This window comes from Amphiura filiformis, chromosome 11 (genome assembly GCF_039555335.1).
Source record: "Amphiura filiformis chromosome 11, Afil_fr2py, whole genome shotgun sequence".
In the NCBI taxonomy this organism is placed as follows: domain Eukaryota; kingdom Metazoa; phylum Echinodermata; class Ophiuroidea; order Amphilepidida; family Amphiuridae; genus Amphiura; species Amphiura filiformis.
Genome location: NC_092638.1, coordinates 15577031 through 15599840, shown reverse-complemented (window position 1 = coordinate 15599840; position 22810 = coordinate 15577031). Strand labels below are relative to the sequence as shown.

The following is a 22810-nucleotide window of genomic DNA, read 5'->3' as shown; positions in this document are numbered from 1 at the left end:
CAAATAATCTCCAAGCTGGGAGCAAATGTAAAACTAAATAATAATTTTAAACCCCTGAGCACTACCTGCCGATCTAACATTGCCTCTGATTGGTCAATTACATGATATCTTCATTTTAATCACCAATCAGAATGGAGTTTTGCAAATAATTCACCCCAATTTTTTTGTGTGGTTAAATTATTCTAACAATGTTGCTGATTGGTCCAATTGATAATGAAAATTCTTTTTTGACCAAAAGGCTGGTAGTTCTCATGGAGTTAAACGACCTGGCAACTCCACCTGCAGAAGACAGTCAACAAGTTCATATTAGCAAACAAGTATCTACCCTTTATGCTACTTTCAGACAAAGCAGAAAAAGATTCCTTTAGCACACATGTTTTTTATAAAAGTCAATTTTGTTGTTGTTTAGGGCTTCACAAATATGCCCCAGGTGCAAAAACTTGATCGAGCATGGACCAGAAGATCCAGGGCAGTTTCACAAACAAATGCGGAATGCATGTTTTTTTAAATAATTTTTAAAGATTTTTAAAAACTAAATTTTTAATTAAGATGTCAGTTTTCAAAAGTACACAGCATAAAATTGTCGTTGATTTACATATATGAAGTACAAATATCAATTTTATATCTAAAAGCGAGTATCGAATAAAGAAAATTTTCTACTAAATATTTCTCAGAATTTTATGAATTTACAGCAAAAAACTAATTAAAAAAATGAATTTGCCATTTCTGCTGACATGGACGCACAAGGAGGCTTTGAGACCTAGGTTTTTTTAGCCTAATACCATGCTAACCCTGACAGCTTTGTGTTCATTGATGGTTTAAGTCTGGGACTGGATTTTTCAAGGTTAATGGTAGGATTAGAGAAAGTGTTAGGGTTAGGATTAGGGCAGAAGTATATGACACAATGCCTTGGCATTCATCCATTCATTCAGGTATCTTAGCCTATCACAAATGACTTGTCATTCCAAAATACATGCAATGGGCTATTTCAGTCGCAATCCATACATCCCTATGGAGGACATGACCCTCCCACACAGGGGGCGTAGATTTCAAATGAAGTCACCCATTCAGGTAACCTCATTTGAAAGTCACACTCCCTGCGTGGAAGATAAAGGTCATGTCTTCCATAAGGGGCATATTGATTTCAACTGGAGTAAGTCAAATTCATGCATTGTCCTACAGTCAGTCATGTTGCATATCATTAGGTCAACAAAAGACATGCCTAATGCACCAAAAAGCACTGTCCTGATTATACATTCAAGTTAATTGAAAAGGCATCATTTGAACTTTGAAGAAATTAATTGACATGGGAAAGAAGGGCAACAGGTATTCATGATCATAAATAGATTAAAACTCCTTTTCTTTATCTATTATGAGACAGCAGCCCTCGAATTAACCCACAGCACCGACGGCATATTGCCGTGGGTGCCCACCCCCATTGCCGCAATGCCCTCAAAATATGTCCTTTACCGACGGCAGTCACTTGCCGTGCCCCTAAATGAAGTTGCCGTGGGTGCCCTAGCCGGCCAGCCCTGCTGTTTCATTATAAAATCATTAACAAGTACTGGTTAAATCCCCGCAAAAATTGTGGAAAATTAGATCGAAAATATTGAACACAATCGCTATTTTGAGCATCGTAACCCAGCTATCAATCACAGTATACACAATAGTTTGTTGTGAATTAATATTCATTACCCCTACGTATTACGTAAGCTTACATATTCAGCCAATCACATTGGCTTTTATACATTATCTCGTTGCTACAAATGACTTCATTTTCTCGATTGGTCAGAGAAACACCTTCAGCGTACTATCGACCAATCAGAAACGCTGTTAGTAACTAAGCAGCTAAGCTTCCTCGACCTCGTGTCGTGAACAAAATCTGAGCGCTGGGCAAATCAATTAATCATCTCGATTAGCAAACATTGACTTCCCATTGCAAACCGATGGCGATACCCTTCCGGTATTGTCTTATCTTGTACATGTAAGCCCATCTCTAGATATTTTTTGCACGAAATAGTTTTTATACAGGCGAATTTGATCAATATTATTACCAAAGTTACAACTGTTTCATCGCTGTTTCGAGTCAGTTTTGCAGCTCAGAACTAGGGATCGCAAAATTTAAGTAAATTAAACTGTTGATTTTTGATTGCTTTGTACTATTTTTAAAGCAGGGTTTTTAAGCAATCAGGTTAGTTTTAGTGTAAAGTTGAGAGTCGAATTTTATTTTGGTGTCGAATTCAGCTGACGGCAATGCATCTATTCGCTTTTGAAAAATTGCCTTGGTGCCCTTCTCAAATTTTCAACAGTTGCCTTGATGCCCTTTTGAAATATTACAAATTGCCGTGCTGCCTTGCCTTTTCAGTGAAAATCCACGGCAATTATCAACTTGCCCTAAAAAAGTTGCCGTGCCCCTTCAGATCCTTAATAGTATGGTCGTTGGACATTTTGACCCGGAAAAAATTGGTAAAAAGCTGATTTTTGCACCAGACAAGCAGAATATATCATAGAACATCATATCCAAAATCCCCAGAAATCCTCCTTGGGAATTCGTTTTATCCAGATGGCTGCCAAAATGGCCGCCACAACATAAAATTAGCTGTATCTTAGCTTCTAAAGCAGATATGATGATGATTTTAGTGTCTTTGAATAGGTTTAAGAGGTCAGAGAATTCAAATTTGTACAAATCTAACACACTGGTGTCTTCAATTACACTGAAATCCAAGATGGCCGCCAAAATGGCCACCACCACATATGGTTAGATATATCTCCGTTTCTGAAGCAGATATGATGATGATTTTAGTGTCCTTGAATACATTTCAGAGGTCAAAGAATTCCAATTTGTACGTATCTAAAACACTAAATTCTTCATTCACACTGGAATCCAAGATGGCCGCCAAAATGGCCACCACCACCACGTGTTATGTTTAGGTATATTTTGGCTAATGAATCAGATATGATAATGATTTTAGTGTCTTTGAATGTGTTTTAGGTGATGCAGAAGTCAATTTTGTATATTTCTAAAGTACTAAGTCAATTCTTCACTCACACTGTAAATCCAAGATGATCCTCAATATGGCTAAAATCAAACATGCTTAACTGTATATCTCAGCTTCTGAAACCAATATAATGATGATTTTAATCTTTGAATAGGCTTTTAAGAGAATGTAGGTTTTAGGTGTTGCAGATTTCAATGTTGCAATTACTTAAAACACGGAAGTAAGTGCTCAGTAACAATAGAATCCAAAACAGCTGCCACCACATGATTTTCTATATCTCAGTTTCTGAAGCAAAAGTAGCTATCTTCGACTTCATCTGCAAGTATAATCGCCTCAGCGTTTTGGCAATTTTCTCCTCCGCAATCTACACAAGCTATGACACATTTAAATCCCTTTTTGTGACAGGAACAACCATTATTTCCACAAGGACTCCTGGAGGATAGTTTACATTTGTATCGTACACACTTAAGCAAGCCTTGTGGTGCTGTATCTACATCCGTAAGGACCGGTGCTAGTACGGTGTCAGAGAGTTTCCAACCCCATTGATTTGGATCCAAGTTATTGTTCGTGAGCTTTTTCCAAAGTATGACCTACAAAAGAACACTCAGACTGTGAAAATACGCTGCTCTTTTTAACTAGGTGGAAGCTTTTGTGGATCAAGTGATGCTTTATTTGATGATACCATCGCCATGAATTAAGCGAACCGCAGACCGTTTAAAGAATCTTCTTCTCTGCCACCACATAAGACAACAAATACTCTGATGCCATTTGTACCAATCTGTTCTAATGTCAGCCTCAGGATCGCTCGTCTAGGATGATATCTCCTGCAATTCTTCTTTATCTTCTGCAACAAACTTGTTGTCCAAATGTTGCAGAAGTGGAGTCACAACCACTCCATGCATGGATAAACAGGACCTGAGATGAAATGTCAATAATTCACCAACGTTGTTAATAAGGTCTTGAATTCCAACCCACCAATATCAGCTATATTCTGGTCCCCAGTAGCACTTCTCTTCCTTGTCTTGAATATTGAAGGAGTCTTGAAGGGTACATTCCACTATCAATGTGTCAGCATCTCCGGTACTATTGTGCACCATCCATCGACTCAGCAGCGAGATAAACTGGCCTTTGTTCTTATCATATTCAGCTCACAGAATCTATGAAGGTTCTCACCATGACCAGCAGACCTTCCTCTCGAATGAGAAGAACAACAGTCAGTTTATCTCGCTGCTGAGTCGATACTTGGAAACCAATGGTCAGATTGTGCACAATAGTACTGGAGATGATGACACTATGATAGTGAAATGGAATGTACCCTTCAATTTGCAAGACAAGAGAAGTACCTGTAGTAGCAGATGACACCGATATACTTGTCCATTTGATGTACCACTGAGACCAGACTATGGCTGATATCTACTTCCATTCAGAGAAGAAAGGGTTGGTGGTTTGGAAAGTTCAAGACCTTGTTAACAAAGCTGGTGAAGTAGTGATATCCCATCTCTTGTTTATCCATGCATGGAGTGGTTGCGACTCAACTTCTGCAACATTTGGACATGGAAAGACAAGTTTGTTGAAGAAGATAAAAGAATTGCAGTAGATATCATCCTAGATGAGCGATCCTGAGGCGACATTAGAACAGATTGGTACAGCTGGCATCAGAGTATTTGTTATCTTATATGGTTGCAGAGAAGAAGATTCTTTAAACGGTCTACGGTTCGCTTAATCCATGGCGATGGTATCATCAAATAAAGCATCATTTGATCCACAGCTATCGACAAAAGCTTTCCCTACTGAAAGAGCAGCGATTTTCACAGTCTGCGGGTTGTTTTACGGGTCATACTTTGGAGAAAGCTAACAAATAATGACTTGAATCCAATTTAAAGCAATAGGGCTGGAAACACTCTGACATCGTACTAGCACCACATAGCTTGTTAAGCTTGTACGATACAATTGTAAACTTTTCTCCAGGAATTCTTGTGTAAATAACGGATGAACCTGTCGCAAAAATGAACTTAAATGTGTCACAGCTTGTGAAGATTACACAGGAGAACATTGCCAAAACGCTGAGGAGATTATACCTGTAGATGAGAACGAAGACAGCTACTTTTGCTTCAGAAGCTGAGATATATAATTATGTGGTGGCAGCTATTTGGGATTCTATTAAACTTCCACTTCAGTGTTATAAGCCCGGTTTTAAGTAATTCCAACAATTCTCTGACCCTTAAAACCTACATTCTCTTAAAAACCTATTCAAAGATTAAAATCACCATTATTGAAGAAGCTGAGATATTTAGCTAATCATGTTTGATTTTAGCCATATTGAGGGCCATGTTGGATTGGAGTGTAAGTAAAGACATATACTTATGAAGACAAAATTGACTTCTGCATCACCTAAAACACATTCAAAGACACTAAAATCATTATCATTATCTGCTTCATAAGCCAAAATATATCTAATCATAACACGTGGTGGTGGCGGCCATTTTGGCGGCCATCTTGGATTCCAGTGTGAATGAAGACTTCAGTGTTTTAGATACGTACAAATTTGAATTCTTTGACCTCTGAAATATATTCAAGGACACTAAAATCATCATTATATCTGCTTCAGAAGCAGAGATATATCTAATCATATGTGGTGGTGGGATTTTGGCGGCCATCTTGAATTTCAGTGTGATTGAAGACATCAATGTGTTAGATTTGTACAAATTTGAATTCTCTGACCTCTTAAACCTATTCAAAGACATTAAAATCATCATCATATCTGCTTTAGAAGCTAAGATACACCTAATTATATGTTGTGGCGGCCATTTTACGGCCATCTTAGATAAAACGAATTCCCAAGGAGGATTTCTGGGGATTTTGGATATGATGTTCTATGATATATTCTGCTTGTCTGGTGCAAAAATCAGCTTTTTACCAATTTTTTCCAGGTAGCCACGGTTTTTCCTCTTCAACGACCACACTATAATTCGAGGGCTGTGAGACAGCACATCTGGAGCCTCTCTTGAAAATATATTATGCCAAAGGAGGTATTTGTCTCAAATATGGTGAAAGTATGGGTAATGGTGAATCTAATGAATGAGGATACAAAACACATCAAATGATACTAGAGGGTACCTTGAATAACAACTGGAAAGAAAAAGAGCAACATACATCAACTTGACATGGGGAAACAAGTAAAATCCAGACTAGACGGTACACAGAGGGGGACATAAAACAACAAAATGTAGGCATAGAAGTAAATAAAGTTTAAAAGCCAAAAATAACCAATTCCATGCCCACAGAAGTGTTTAAAAACCTGCAAAAACAACAGGGATCAATGGGAATACAAAAATGCACTAGAACAAGTGATGAAAATCACTGTGTTCATAAAGCAGACACGATAAACCAAACAAACCAACACAGAGGTGTCAGGAAAACAGTTCAAAAATACACTGGAAGGGATGAAAATCAATGTGCACATAAGCACAAAAAATGAAACAAAACAGACAACAACAAAAAAGACTTTTCAAGCAGATAAACTGCTCTTCTTTAGGGACAGACAAATCCAAGTCAAAACTGAAGGCAAGTTCAATAGAACTCAATAGCAAACAAGACAACAAGCTCAGAGTAAAATAAGCTTTTTTTTTTACTCAATGAAAGCAAGTTCACTACCTTATTCTTAATTATGCACACATAATTGTTCAAGAATAAGAAATGCTACTTGATTCTGTAGGTATAACAGTAGTGTCCTCATTTGTGACACGATCAAGCAAAATCAGTCGGAACTCGGCAATAATAAAATTTCAGTTTCCTATAGGATAGTAAAAAGCTTTTACAAAGCTGGATTTTGCAGAAAACCCCATTGAAATTGAACAACCAGTTCTAAAGATATGAGCAATCAAAGAGTTTCCAAAACAAGAGGAACCAAAAGGAAAAGTATCCTTTGTTTGGCTATATCTCAAAAATCAATATTTCCGAGTTCCGACTGATTTGGCTTGATCGCATCACATTTGATAAAATCAATTGAGAATTAAAGAAACTGTGATCAAACCCCAAGGAAGAAATAAAATCAAAAGTTGCATTTTAAGGTTCTAATCAATAGAAAGCATGGCGCTAGTTCTCTTCTTCAAGAACCCTTTGTGTACAAATCAAGTGGGCATCCAATTGAGCATACTGCAACTTTTGAATTTGCATTTCACTGGGATTTTGGACCATGTCTTTATTTTTTGACCGATGTCAACAAATAAGGACTAAAGAATCAGCTATTGGCTACTATTCTAATTATAATATACATGTCTTTGTTTAGGATATCCAAGGGTAAAAATAACCTAGGCCTGTTATCGACACGTGATTTATAATTCAACACTTTGTTGGGGAAAAAATACGACAATCGATACGTGTCGAAACTCGTAATGAGATTTAAAAATGCTGAAAAAAGTCGATAGATAAGCTTAAAATCACGCCGATATGAGTTACGATAGCCGACTTCCAGTGTACATATACTTCCTGGTTCGTTCTACTTCCGGGTTTGGGTCAACTTCGGGAGGTAACTTTTGATTTTCCAATGAAAACATATCGTATGCGTAAGCTTATTCGGACAAAATAGCATGTAAATTTCATTTTTTTTTGATATGTGTCGTAAAGTGTTGAAAAAGGACAATTTATTTTGACATGTCGGATTTAGGGTCATATCGACGATAATACGACACATACGACAGTCGATAACAGGCCTACTGGTACCTTAATTCTTTTACTGTCTGTATTTACTTTTTGCTAAATAAACTATATTTCTAGTTGTACTATAAACCCCTATGCATCATATCTATTATGATAAGATGGTTCTCCCATAAAAAAAGGAAACAACTACATGTAAATAAATAATTTAGATAAGGCAAAAAAAAAAAAGGTTTGTCTCAAAGCTTGCGCGTGCGTTTGTAAAATAGCACAATTTGACAAAAAAGAAATGCGGAAATTTTTTTTATTAAAAAAAAAAATTATTTTAGTTTTTCCATAAAAAATCGGCGAAAATCAGACTTTTTTCTCAAAATACCATGAAAAAAGTCGGGAATAAAAATTTTTTTAAATCGCATTTCGCATTTGTTTTAAATTTCTCGTGAGCTTTGAGACAAACCTTTTTTTTTTTTTTGGCCTAATTAATATATCCCACATGTGGCTTAAAATCATCAACAGGAATAGAAAAGCAAATGGAACTGAAATGGAAAAATCATAAATATCATGAAAGGAAGTATATATTAATAAATGGCAAGAATTGGTTTATTAGCAAAGCCAATTTGCACAAGCTCTGCCGCTGCAAGTTGTTAGCTGAAATGCAGGTGGCCAGTTTTAATTGGAGTGGTGATCTGATTTGATTTTAGTCATGGGCATATTCCATACAGTTTTGCAATACAATTGTACACATCATGTTCGAAGTTTGTTTTGATTGGACTAAATGTGTGCACACAAGCAGTATAACAATCTTATCTGCAAAAATTTTGGAGAGTTACTTTTTACAAAAGAACTGATATAGGCATAGAACCCCAGTACTCTTATGAAGAGAGGCAAATCCTTAAGACTTGCATATTATTCAAATATATCACTTTTAACCCCCTGAGCACTACCTGCCGATCTAACATTGCCATTGATTGGTCAATTACATAATATCTTCACTTTAATCACCAATCACGGAATGGAGCTTTGCAAATAATTCACCCCAATTTTTGTGTATGGTGAAATTATTCTAACCATGTTGCTGATTGGTCCAATTGATGACAAAAACTTCTTTTTGGCTAATCTGCAGGTAGTACTCATGGGGTTAACAACATCTATTACCCAATTACTTCTTTGTGATTGCTCAAATTTATTTGCAAGTTACAATCACTCTCTATTGTCCAGCTTTAATCACTCTTCCAATGACCACAGATAACAAAAAGTCTGAAAAACAGGTATGAAAAGCCTGAAAAACTCTGACATTTTGAACGCTTCTGTACTTTAGTACAGACCCAGGGGGGGTACTTAGTACAAATGACCATACGGGGACGTGCCGCTAATATGGGTAGCATTTTCAGCCTTTTGGTATATCAATAACCCCTTTTTCTAAGCCAATTTTGGTATATGAATGGGTCCTTTTTTCAAAAAATTGTCAATTTTTTTGAAAAATAGCCCAATTTTGCCTCAATCTAGCAAATATTTCGAAATTTTCCCAAAAATTTTGGGAAAATTTGTAAAAACTAAGACAATTTGGGTTCAATTTGGCCGACAATTTTGACTTTTGGTATATTAATGGGTCCAAATTCCCCGGGAGTACAGAACAAGTGCCAAAAAAAAAAAGAGTTAAAATCAAAATTAAAAAGTCTGAATACAGATTCAAATCTGACCTCTCACACCCCTGCTTTTCATATGATTTAATGGTAAATGGTTGCTCTGGATTGCTGTCTTTATATGAAAGCCTGTGTAGTTTTGCTTTGAGAAATGATATCTTGCGTACCCAAAACAGAAACGCTTAGTACTTTGTGAAGCAAATTATGCAATAATGCCCATGCCTTATAATATAATATATTTGGTAATTAGTAAGTTGTTTACTCAACCTGTATAGGTCCTGAGCCGCTTTCATTCCCCCACTGAAATAGAAAACAAGTCATTTGGTCTAACTTATCAGCAAACTTAATTAATAAGCCCAATCGGCATTGAAGTTTGCAATAGAGCACCAAGTGATGACGCGTCACAGAAAACTTTTTGCATTTCAGCATTTTGAATACCATGTGTCGGTGGAGCATGATGAAAAACATCGACAGTCCAGATTTGGTGGGAATTGGATCATGAGGGCCCGAGGTATGGCCGCATGAATACCTAATTAGCACCATTGAAATCAGTGTAAATTGGCCTGGTTCCAAACAGTTATGAACCAGGCCAATTTACACTGATTTCAATGGGGCTAATAAGGGATTCATGCGGACATCTCTCGGGCCCTCATGATCCGATTCCCCACCAAATTTGAATGTGGATGTTTTTCATCATGTTCTACTGAAATGTGGTCATGAAAATGCTGAAATGCAAAATAGAAAATTTTATGAGGTCACACTTCGGTACTCTATGCATTGTGGGACAGTTTTTGCAGTTTTGGGACACTTTGCAATCTGACCTATTGGGAAAATTAAGAAAAATTTGTTTGTGCATACAAAATATAATCTAAAATGATTTACAAGAATGAAAACAAAACCAAAAAACATTATTAATGAATAAATGAATTATTTAAATATTTTTAATGATAGCTTTATGACAATAATAAATTAATTTTATAATAATTACAGTGATGTCCCCGATATGTCAGAGGTCAAAGTGTCCCAAAATAACCGGTAGTTACAATGGCGATTGGGCTTATTAACCGATGTGATATTCTACCTTTAAAAGGAATTTGGCATCTGGAATATAAAGCATGCTTATGAGTAGATAGATTTAAGGTAAAAATTTCATTAACTGTGGGTAAGGTGTGATTTGATACTATTTGATACCTAAAGGTCAATTTTGTAATCATTTTAATGATTTGTTTTTGAATTAGGGCTGCACGACATAGGCTTTTTAGTAGTTGCTTGTTGAACTTTCAGGAATAGTCGCCAATTGGCAATCATTAGTCGTAGTCATGACTATCACCAAATAATCGTGACCTCGACTATTGGTGACTTAGTCGTGAAGGTCTAATTTGAATAATTTTCAAAATATATGGATATAATGTTTTAGGAGTATTTGTAGAGTCTTGTGGATTTCGATACAGTGCAATATACAAAATATGTCCACTTTACAGTTTACATGGACAAAACAATAATTCCCACAATCTGTACAGATTGGTTTCAATTTGCTCATGAATTGCCTTTCTATTCCTTTCTGTACAAGATTGCATCAAAGGATTTGCGATGTATTTTCATGATGCAGACGATTGGTATAAATATCCCGAAAATTTTAAGTGGGGGGAGAGTAAATGAGAACTACTCGGATAAATACCACAAGGCACAGATCAAAAATTAAAGCAACCTGATTGTGGGATTTCACTGGAATTATCCATAATTGCAAACAACCCATCACAAAATTCCGACCTTTCAGAAATCCAGACAAAGATTTCCTCACCATTAGCTAAGTGTTTGGATATTTAACTACCATTCTGATTTCACATGCAACATGCAATCCTTACCCACACAGAGGTTAGTTTCAAACAGACTGTGTAAAAGACTAATTAACAATCAACACTAATTATAAGGAGTGCAAATTGTAAGATTTTGTTAACGATCACAGCAGCATATTCAAACCATCACAATTTTCCTTGTCTGATATCATGTTTGTTTCAAAACCATTTATATTTATCAATTAGAGAAGTCTATTGGAAAACCATTATATTAATTCTAAATTTGTCAAAATTGCAGAATAAAGATTGCCTTTTTATCATCTGCTTAAACAGTACAGATACTCTCTGGTGTGCCCCAACTGCAGTAACACATGAGGGGTTGTACAGCTGGGGGCATCAAGGCTAGATTACTGATTTGTTCTTAAAGATACATTATTGATTCTTGTTTTTAAGACAATTTTACAACAGCAATTGATGTTTTATCAGAAATACCACAGAATATTTGCCAGCTTAGACAATGGTACTTCCTTTAAGGCTCACTTACTCTGTCCTTTTCTGCACTCCTGGTCAACTGTGGCTATATCAATTGGTGTTATCTTCCTACACAATTATGACTTTAAAAAAATACACACAAAATCAATCTTGTGTGCACTGACACCCACCTTAAGATCCTGCAGCAGTGGCAAGACCAGCTCGTTTAGCACCGACTTCTCTGGCTGACTGATATATGAGGTCGCTTTGCAGAGTTTAACACACGCCACCACGGCGCATTCTGTTAACTGTTTGTTGCTACTGGGTGAACACAACGACTTGCGTAGGCTGTCCAGAAACTGCTTCTTTTGCTGCTGTTTGGGACTGAGTTGAGCATAATGGGGAGCGTGGACAATTTCTTCCAGTAAAATCTGAAAGCAAAAATATGTCAAATTCCTTTTACAAACCGCTTATACACTCTTAAAAACAGCACAATGTTGTTTTTACTTCACGAAGAGTTGAAAAAAATGTGAACTTAATAGTGTTTAATATCTCCAGATTTAGCAGGTAGAACCTTGGATCTTTTGTAATTGGGGACCCTGCAAACCCTATTAATTTTGATTCTTTATTGAAGCTTAATTGAACTGAATTTATGACACACTGCAGGTTTATGTAAATCACCAGCAGCGACAGAAGCATAATACCGTAACCACCCGGGTATAAGCCCACCTTCGGCTATAAGCCCACCCCCTATTTTTCACATTCCACATTTATATTTTAAGAAATTGACATAAAAGATAAAAATTACTGGTACATTGGGCATATACAAATAGGGGTGATTGTTCTTATTTTTAAATTCAAGCACTAGCCCTTCCCCGGTTATAAGCCCACCCCCATTTTTGAAGTGAAATCTGCCATCTAAGGGGGTAGGCTTATACCCGAGTGGTTACGGTAAGAATGAATATGCCCCGGTTAAATCGTAAACTTACAGGCGATAGCACCAATAACATGACTTGTAACAGCCATACTGAACTCTTTCGTTTGGACGACTGCATCTCGGGCTGGTTTTCGGCCAAATCAAAGAGCTTCTCACAACAATCTGTTGACAGAATGAAATACAAAATTTATGGATGAGATCTAAACATACTTATTGTATTTTGAAGTAAATTTCAAATTGTTCAGTTTTTGTGCAGTGTGTTCAGCCGCGTATTATAACGAACTGATAAACAATCACATTGATTGGCTTATCAACAATCAATACAATTGACCCATTTATCAAACCCATAGAAGGGACATAGACTTCACATCTTCTAGCCTTCGATGATCACCATCGCATTAGCTGGAACTCTGAAGAATTATGAAATTTTGAATTTGCTTTACTGTATAATTGTGGGGGTATAACTTTTGCATTTTTTTTATGGTTAAATAGAAAACCGTACATTTAAAACCCTATGAAAATATTTTCAACTCAAGGGCTTCAATATGTAGCTGTTTCAAACTGTGAATACAAGAAACAACAAATCTGGTAATTTTCCTCAATATTTTGAAGCTCTTACCTTGTAAATCTTTTCTCCATGGGAAGTCAATGTGACTGTCTGCCTGTCTAGAAGCATGGAGCTGCATGAATTCCTCTGGGTAGTTATCCATCCAATTCCAAATGGCCTACAATAAGAAAGAGGGAAAATAGGGAACATTTGTGATAATAATACAACCAATTCTTTTATTGTACTAGGAAACTTGAGGTGAGTCTACCATCTTGGTTGTGGCAGAAGATATTGTGAATGGGTAAAAAGAGCACTACCAAGCCCAAAACAACTAGAACTTCTCAGTTCTCGACTAGCGTATTTCTCGACATAAAGCGTCGGCTGCAATGCCTCCACCTTGACAAGCATCATTTTAACTGGTGCAATTTCACTTGGAGCTGCCCATCGCATTTTAGTAAGCATCTTTCAGGGGTTTACACAGTTAGCATGATGCGTCACCCCAGATGACTTGCTGACTATACCAGATGGATGAGATCACTGTTAATGCCACTTACCAGCATGAAAATGTACATTTTATGTAGGCATCCTCATTCATGGAATATAGGCTATTCAGCATTGCTGTGTATCTTGTGGTTCACCTAATGGTTAGTAGTGACATCAATGCTCTTTTGCAGTTGCGCCGCAAGTGTACCAACTACCAACAAACGCCCTTGTACGTGAGTGTGTACACTCTACGCAATTAACTTTACAACCCGTTATGCACCTACGTCAAAACTGAACTTGAGGCGAACCACAGTGTATTATATAGAAAGCAATACCTGAATACAAAACCCACCTAAGTCCATGGATAGTGATTATGAGAAAACTATAAAAAATGTGTATCATTTTAATAACTTCAGTTAGATTTAAACTGTATTAGGTATGACGATTAGCATTTAGGGACTTTGTTGGGGGGGGTCATTTTATATGCCGGACATGGATTGTTTTTTGAATCACATACAAAGACAACAATGTTGGAATGGGAGTTAGTAAGATAATACAAAATAAAGTAAACAGGTATGTATGTTGATAAGCACACTGTCCAGGACTTGGGTTGTTCTTTCATGCATGCTGAATTTCACATGCTCAATAGACACACGCAGAGGGTGGAGTTGAGTTGTTCTTTTATACATATGATAGGAATATGCATAAGCAACAATTTCCAATGCTTAACTCAATTTGGCCAAAGTATGGATTTGGGTGGGTTTTGTATTCATGTATACAATTACCATGTTGTAACATGCCCCATTGATCGCATTTTCAGAATCCATGATCGTAAACATAATTAGTTATTGGCACAATTCCAAGTTATAACCTTTTCCAAGAAGTAACATTGGGCTATTCCATTAAGAATCCACACTCCCCCTGTGGAAGCTTTTGGAAATACCTTCCACAGAGGGAGTATGAATTTCAAATGGAATGAACACATTAGCAGCTCCATTTGAAACTCTCTTCCTGAGGGGAAGCTTCAGGTTGTGTATGAAATTCAAATGGACCTTCCTAATGCGCACATTCCATTTGAAATTTATACTCCCCCTATGGGATATTTCGAAAATATTCCACAGGGGTAGTGTGGATTCTAAATGGAATAGCCCATTCTATGGACTTGTCCTATATTTTAATCCAAAATTGAAAAGATTTTGTTAACTACTGGTTTTCTCTCAGCAAGCACATATTAATTACCTTCTCCAGACTAACTGCCAACAGTGCCATGATGTTTTTCTTCAATGGGACAGGGTGAAACTTACACAACGTTGATATTGTTTCTGAAATGATAACAATAACAAGTATCATCAAATTAGTCATTAGTTATACATGTACATTTGCCATTCAATCAATAAATTAACTACAGGCATGAGAATGAACATCCATGAAAAAACCTGGAAGTGTTTGAAAAAACCTGAAACACTGCGTGAAATTGAGCCAACACTCACTCACTCAGTCGACTTTTGTCAGACTCCAGATATGTCTGTCCTGCATGCAGCTCCAGATTTCATTTGGTTTCTGTCCTATGTGCTCAATGCCTTTGCAACATCTTGCTACAGAGTCATGTTAAACGTCAAGCGTGTGGACCAGATTCCAAATGAAACCATCTAAAATCTAACCAACACCACTCCACTGGTTGCGTTGCCAGAGTCAAGATTCATCAACTCAAATTTCTCGGCCATATACTGTGTATTGTAGGCGACAAGCCTGTGAAAGAATATGCCCTTTATATACCACCACATGGGAAGAGGAAATCGGGACGGCCACACACACTGTACTTACAGTATGTCCAGCACCTCCTGGGAGATACTGAAGGGATGCTGCAGCTAAACAAAATTGTTTCGCTTGCCCAAGATCGCAATAGTTGGAGAAAGCCTGTAGACGCTTGCTCCGCAGCCGACTGATGATGATGTCCTCACACAGAAGATCTACATAGGTCTTGCTTGGCTGCCCCACATTTCTTTTGCCATGACTAGGTTTCCAACACTAGATCTGACAAACCTGCCCTGTACTTCTTAAACAGTGACCGCAAATTGTAGTCTTCTTTTCCTGATTTTATCAGTTACCTTTGGGAGTTCCCCATACAGTTCTATATTTGTGGTATGTGTCCTCCAGCTTATATCAAGAGCTGATCTAAGTAGCCTGGTGTTCATGTGTATGAACTATGAGCAGCTTGACTTTAGTCTTGCTTTGGATGGGATTTCCAGATTTTAGTGAGCTTATTACATGCCCTCCATGCCAGTGCTTTTCTTGTTTTGATGTCCTGCTCACTGCTTTTAATCCAAGCTCCAAGATATTTGAAGTCAAATGCAGTTCTTACATCCACTTCAGTCTGTTGCTTGAATACCATGCATTTAGTCTTTTTGGTATTCGTGTGCAGACCTACGCGTAGAGTAGCTTTCTCTATCCTTTCCTTGTTCAAGTAAAGCGCAGGTGTGCTCGCTATGTCACCAGTGACTATGACAGGAGTAGTAGTGTGTCAGCCATTTTACAAAACCTCCAGTGGCCATCTCTACAAGCCAGGCGGCAACAGAGCCGTCCACTGATGATGTATCTTATCAAATATAAACTTGTGGATATCCAGTGGAACCAGTACCTTACCCAATCTGTGACAAACACCAGAGGCCATGATTCCAGATTCCAGCTTCATCACTGCAACACTCAGGTCTACCTGCACTCTTTCTTCCAGAGAAGAGCCAAGGACTGGAACCTTCTTCAGACAGATTCAGCCATCTCACTGTCCCTCAATGCCTTCAAGTCTGCATTGGAGCTCTGCAGCACTAATATTCCTCCACCGAGAGCTGCTTTTTATCGAACATCGCACTGTACATATTTTGCACTGCTGTTTTTGAAGTTACGTTCCTGATCCTTTGTACAGAGATCATGTATTTGATGTTACACTGATGTGACCTGAAGAATACTACTGTCTCACTGGGTCCATATATAAAACTATTTTCAATTTTTCCTGAAAATAAAATGCATCCAAGAAGGCAGGAAATGGAACATCCTATATGAAAAGCTCATTTTACTGACCAATTCCAGGTAATGGCATAAACTCCCAAGATTTTTCATCTCAATTTCCGCTTAAATTTTTTAATCATTCCAATTACTGAATTATCTATTGAAATAATACTTAATGTCGTATTTTCTATTAGGTAACCAAAAACCCTCTGTTCTATGGGGCCGGTTATCCCAGATATTTTTCATTTCTAAGATTTTGTAGCTGTAAAGAAAAATCGCAACTGACCAACCTTTTTTCAGGCATGAAAACTGATCCCGAAAAAACACTCAAACCATGTTTTTTTTACAATTTTCTGTGAATTTGATTCAGAAATAGGCTGAAAAACATGAAAATAATAACAAAAAACCCTGAAATCAGCTAAAACACTGAAAATTATCATGCCTGCTTCTTGGCAAGTCTTATTCCGGCCATAGAACAGGGATTTTTTATCGCCTTAAATATGAATTAATTGATTCCCCTAAAGATGTGCGTGTATAGTCTTACTATCTGCACTAATTATTAATCTACAGATATGACACATACCAAACAGAAACCAAATCATACACTGACATGAGCTTCCTTCAAAACACTCATCAATCAATACGTTTAAACATCACACATGCCTTGCAATCTAGTGTTCCCAATTTCGTAAAAATAAAGCACTAAATTTTTGGAATTGAAAAATATTATCCTGTTTTGCCAAGCCTAATCCTTTAGTTGGAACTGACTGGTAATAAAAGTTCAATTGTAACATTTGGAAATATAAAAGGGCCAAAAAACATGAAATTGTGCATGCTTTCTTACAATTGCATGTCAAAAAATTCAAAGACTTGACACAAGTCTAATGCGGTCCATACACGTTCAATCTTATTAACCAATATCAAAGACCCTAGATAGAAGAGTGGATACAAAATCTACCATTGAACACGGACAATGGTAAATTTTCAACTTTAATTGTATTGCCAGATAGTTTCAACTAAAGATTAGGATTAAGTACATATTTCATTTGGCAAAACATAATGATACTTTTTTAATGCCCAAAAAATAGCACTGTATTTTTCTGGAATTACAAGTAGTTTGAAATATAACTTCCTTTCTTCTTTCAAATAAGACAATATTAGTTCTTCCGAAATTGACAAGTATATTTAGATGACCTCGCCAACTATTTTGACAAATTAATCCTTCCACCACCATGTAACATGCATGCAGAGTGACTTACAAGAAGTTAGAAGCTCATCTTAGAAAAGAGTATCAATATTTTTCAAGCATTAGTGACGTTCTCTGTTTCAGACAATTTTGAGTTAGGTCTTGAAAAATACAAACATTGCACTCTACAAATACAATGCTGATTGGTGCCTATTCATTATCATAGGCAATAGTCCTCCTCTCCCATCCCATCACCTGTTACACCACTCAGGAAACGGGAAGATAAACCACTCCAAGAGAGCCAAATTTCACATCATTTCTAACATATTTCTTTCCCTCCAAATGCTGTAATTGTTGCAGGAATAAGCTTCATGGATGGAGGTGTTATTAAAGGAAGACAAACTCTTCTCTACATGTTTGTCAACATCTGAAAGTGACACACTCTTGCGGGATCATTGGTGACTAAATGGTTTGATCATTTCGCTGACTTACTGATAGATTGCTTAAGGTCACACTCACAAGTTTTCTGTTCTTTCTTACAGCAGTTTTGACAAATTACACATCTTTTTTTTTGCTTAATTTTGTATAATTGTATTATATTTAAACCATATGCTGTGCGTTTAGTGGCAGCCTCATTCACTGCTCCTCATACTTTGTCTTTAAAAAAAATTAATCAAGTTTCACACTATTTTGTATAAAACATATATTGTTTTGAATTGAACTGAACTGAAAATACTCAACAAAACTACTGCAATTTGAATCTTCAAGGAAATCTGAATACTTCAAGGAAGTGAAACTTTGCACTCCCACTTGTTTCAACTAGGAAGCAAACTTTGCATTGTTTATGCACCCGGTACGTAATTTACACAGTGCTACTGATCACAAGATCTGCCAATAGTTGGCAACTGTATTAAACCCCTCCCAGTTTGTAAAATGCTAAGAGCGAGCATGTACTCTGCATAAAACGAATCCTGCTTCCTATGTCATGTGTTACAGTCCTTCAAATGATACCCCTAAAGTGCAAAAACAATATCAGCTGATCTGTAAGGACTTAAAAGAAAATAGGCCATTCACAACCCATCAGAATGAAATCCGAAATGGGATCAATTTTAGTAGAATTTTCTTTATAAAGTTTTATTTTTTGTAAAAGCAACAACTTAAAGCCAGTGTCTGTGAGGCAATTTCCAATTAATCATCACATTTGCATGGTGATGAACAATCGCCATTTTGATTATTGCAAAATTTGTTGGTCGTAATTTGTCACAAGGTAGCCCACTCACATAAATCCCAGATCGGAATGGCCATCAGGTCAGTGGACAGGATGTGTTTGGATCCTGGCTTGACCCCTGAGCTTATCCCTCCCCTCTTTATCATATTTCAAGAACCACAGAAGTGACAGTACAATATTTAGAGAATAAAGGTAATGTATTTAGCCGCTGTCATGCATCCATCGTCTCATATAACACGGGCGACATCATTATTGTAAGTTACACCAAAAATAATGATGTCGCCCGAGTTATATGAGATGATAGATGTACGATAGCAGCTAAAAACAATACCTTTATTCTCATTCTTAAACACTTCAATTCAAATTAAATATTAATCACAAAGTATACCAAATTTAAAAAAAATAAAACATACATTTTACAAGGAATTACCTAGGGCTTAGAATCGATCAGTCCCATTGTTGCTATGTGCCTCCAATTGTTCAAATAGCATGTACACATATTATGTGAGCACGCAAGCACTGATCCGTATTATATCGTGTCAAATCACACGGCTATGAAACAGTAAGATTACAGGAACTTACTCAAGTGTTTAAGAATTGAATATCCTACAATTGCAAAACTATGATCCCGTCATTAATTTTCCCATTAGTAGAATGAATTTTAAAAAAAAACATGAAAACTGACTTACTCCTTAGTGCCTACTTAAAGTAAAATTGACTTCAAACAGTTTCAAATTCAAGCCATGTCTTTAAATCCAAAACAAATCATATCCCACCTATCATCAACTCATCACAAGGTCCCCAGATCATCCGGCAAATTGAAAATTTCCTATTTCTAAATCCTCTGTCAACATTTCACAGCCTGTTTACATATCAAATAAGGAAGGGGGAAAACCCTCCACTATTGGATATTTTTGCGCTAGGTTTATTTTTGTGTTCTTATAATTCTTTACATCTACGCACAAAATTTAATCCAAAAAAATTAATAGTTAAAATGTATATTGGTCTATGAAAGGAGTATGATGATTCACTCAAAACAAAACCAAGCCAACTGAAATGAAAGTGTTTAAATATGAAGAATTCTTACCACAAAACTGACTTTTTAAACAATTTCCCAGCAAAGACAGGTTCAAATGCAAGCAGATTAAGGCCATAATCATGATAATCACCATCAGCCTTGAAGGTTGTCGGATATGGGTAATTAATCCTGGAATGAGGGTATAGGGAAATCACTCCGATACAATCAGAGTATTGCATCAATTAATGATACAGGTTGATGATTAAAGGGGGTAAATTACAAATGATTAACCACTTTTACTCATCTGAATTTAGTTTCCAAATTGAATCAAAGAAGATCAGTGTTCATTCTTTTTAGAATTTTGATGCACTAGGTAATCTGTTTGCTTTCACAATGGTAAACTTTTGGCCAGGCCTGGATAAATAGTTTCTAGGAAGATAGCCCAACACACCTATGAAAGTAGCATTATTGCATCCCCCAATTTCTTATGGATTTTGTTAATTGGGGAAACAAACTTTCCTCCAAATGGCTTATTCTAGTTAAAATCCATGCACCCCGAACGAAGACTGTACTATATTGGAAGAAGAAGAAGAAGAAGAAGAACATGACACAGGGGGTGTGAATTTTAAATGAGGTTACCTGAATAAGTGACGCATGATAACTTGATCAAAGGCTACCTTTAACACTCACCAGTACCGCTTTATTCACCCTATTTCAATTTAAACTTGAAAATGATTTTTGCTCAAGATCTGCTTGTCACTTAACTCCACATCATAATCCAAAACCTAACCTTTCTGCAAACCTAGCCAACGTTTGTTCAGCCTATAATTGGCAAAAAATAAAGACTCGGCACCTCGCTAGTAGTTGCACGTCATGTAAAGTGTGACTGGTGCACGCTTATATGTGAATTCTACATAGCGTGAGTTGGAACTTTATTTACGCCGCAGTAACGTAAACAGAATCATTTTGACCAATTATAAGCCAATCACACTTTACATTTGTTACAATTGACCACATGTAGAATGGACTGGAATATTCAAATATTTTTTGTGACAATTTTGTTTTTGTTTCTGGTTTATTAAATCTGAAGTATTTATACTTGCTAACTCCTTCCATTTCCCATACATTTTGTTACCGAAATAACTATCTCTCACTTTCATTTCATACCATCATTATAATAGGAAGTACAAAATTGTTAAATAAAACATATAAGCACTGATAATAGATCAGCAAAGCAACATGTATTAAATGTAATTTATGACAATTAACATAACAACCACAGACTGTTTTGGGGTTGTTTTTTTTTTAGAGGGGGGGTAATTTGCAGCAAATTACCTCAGCACGCACCCTACTTGCACAGACAGGAAAACGAGGACCTCAATATCTTATCAAACCAAGGACACACACATCCGTTTTTAAGCCCTATTTTTAAAACACACCAAGATCCATACTATCCAACTGTGACCCTACCTATACCACTCACCCCGTGGACCTCCAGCAAACATATTTTTACGCTATTTGCCATCTTCTGAAGAGAGTAATTTCAACAAGGATGTCCTCGGTTGTTGTATCTCCATGTGTTCCTGTGTGTGTCCTTGTTTGTATGGATATACAAATGCACCCTGCTCACACACAAACATATCCAATACCTAAAGCCACAATTTCTCTGTGTTACAAAATTTAAAATCCGTGTGGCAAATTGGACTATTTCCGTGATTGTCTGTTTTCCATTATAAAGCACTGAAAAGTATAAATCAAACATGTTTTAAAAGTGTATTTTGTCTTACCTTTTACTGTACTGTAGTAAGGTCAGAATCTTGCATTGTGGGTCTAGAATTAATGCTAGAATGGATTGTTTAATGGTTGATTACTGCTAAATAATCACTTTTCTTTCTTTTATTTTGCAAATCAACACAAAATTGAGTCATTTTACAGTTTTTCACTATTTTGTGGCATCCGTGCGCAAACCCCGAATTCCGTGAATTTTTCCGTTTTTCCATATCGCGGAGAAATCATGGCTTTACCCATACCCCTTCATGTATCTAATGTAAGTAATGGCAACTACTAGTAAATTGAAACAAAAAACAGAACTACGTTGAAAAGGATCAAGTTCTGCTTCCAAACAAAAAATTAAGTCTGTTCCTCTACTGATGACATAATATATGATACCCACAAAATGATTTGAGCCTCGCTTGGTGGTGATGACATCCTGCTTTCACCAGGCCTATATTCAGATTTCCATGTCAGGATGACACTTAATAAATAAAGTCTTTTAATTTGGCACAGCAACACTTTTAAGTTAATTTGCAAGGAAAATTATGACCTTCACACTCTTCATAAAAGAAATAGCAAGAGTATGCAACCTAATAACTGCCCATTCCCTAATAAGGCAAAAAAAAAAAGGTTTGTCTCAAAGCTTGCGCACATTTGTAGAATCGTGAGATTTGGAAAAAAAAGAAATCAAATTTTCTTTTTATTTCAAATTTTTTTTTTTTTTTTTTTTTAGTTTTTCCAGAAAAATTTGGCGAAAATCAGATTTTTTTTTTCTTATATCATGAAAAAAGTCAGGAATAATAAAAAAAAGAAAATCACATTTCGCATTTGTTTTCAAACCACTCATGAGCTTTGAGACAAACCATTATTTTTTTTTGGCCTAAATAGAACTTATTATAAGTTACATCTATTTCAGCATAACATTGGTATGATTACATTAACAAGAAAAATCTTGTAAGGTGGACCAAAAAGCCTGAAAATCAGCTTTTATATGACAAACTAAAACCCTGTCCTATCATAGGCCTGACCAACCCAAATTTTGTGTTTTTAAGAATTTTTGAGCAGTATGC

General features: G+C 36.4%; 1 protein-coding gene across 1 annotated transcript in view; it reads right to left on the bottom strand.

Annotated features, from left to right (window-relative positions):
* The window catches only part of LOC140163509 (neurofibromin-like), a 178002-nt gene that overhangs the window by 127027 nt on the left and 28165 nt on the right, over window positions 1-22810 (bottom strand). The window contains 4 exon segments of the mRNA XM_072186823.1: window positions 11757-11996; window positions 12555-12664; window positions 13122-13227; window positions 14772-14854. Of these exon segments, the coding sequence (XP_072042924.1) occupies window positions 11757-11996; window positions 12555-12664; window positions 13122-13227; window positions 14772-14854 (539 nt within the window).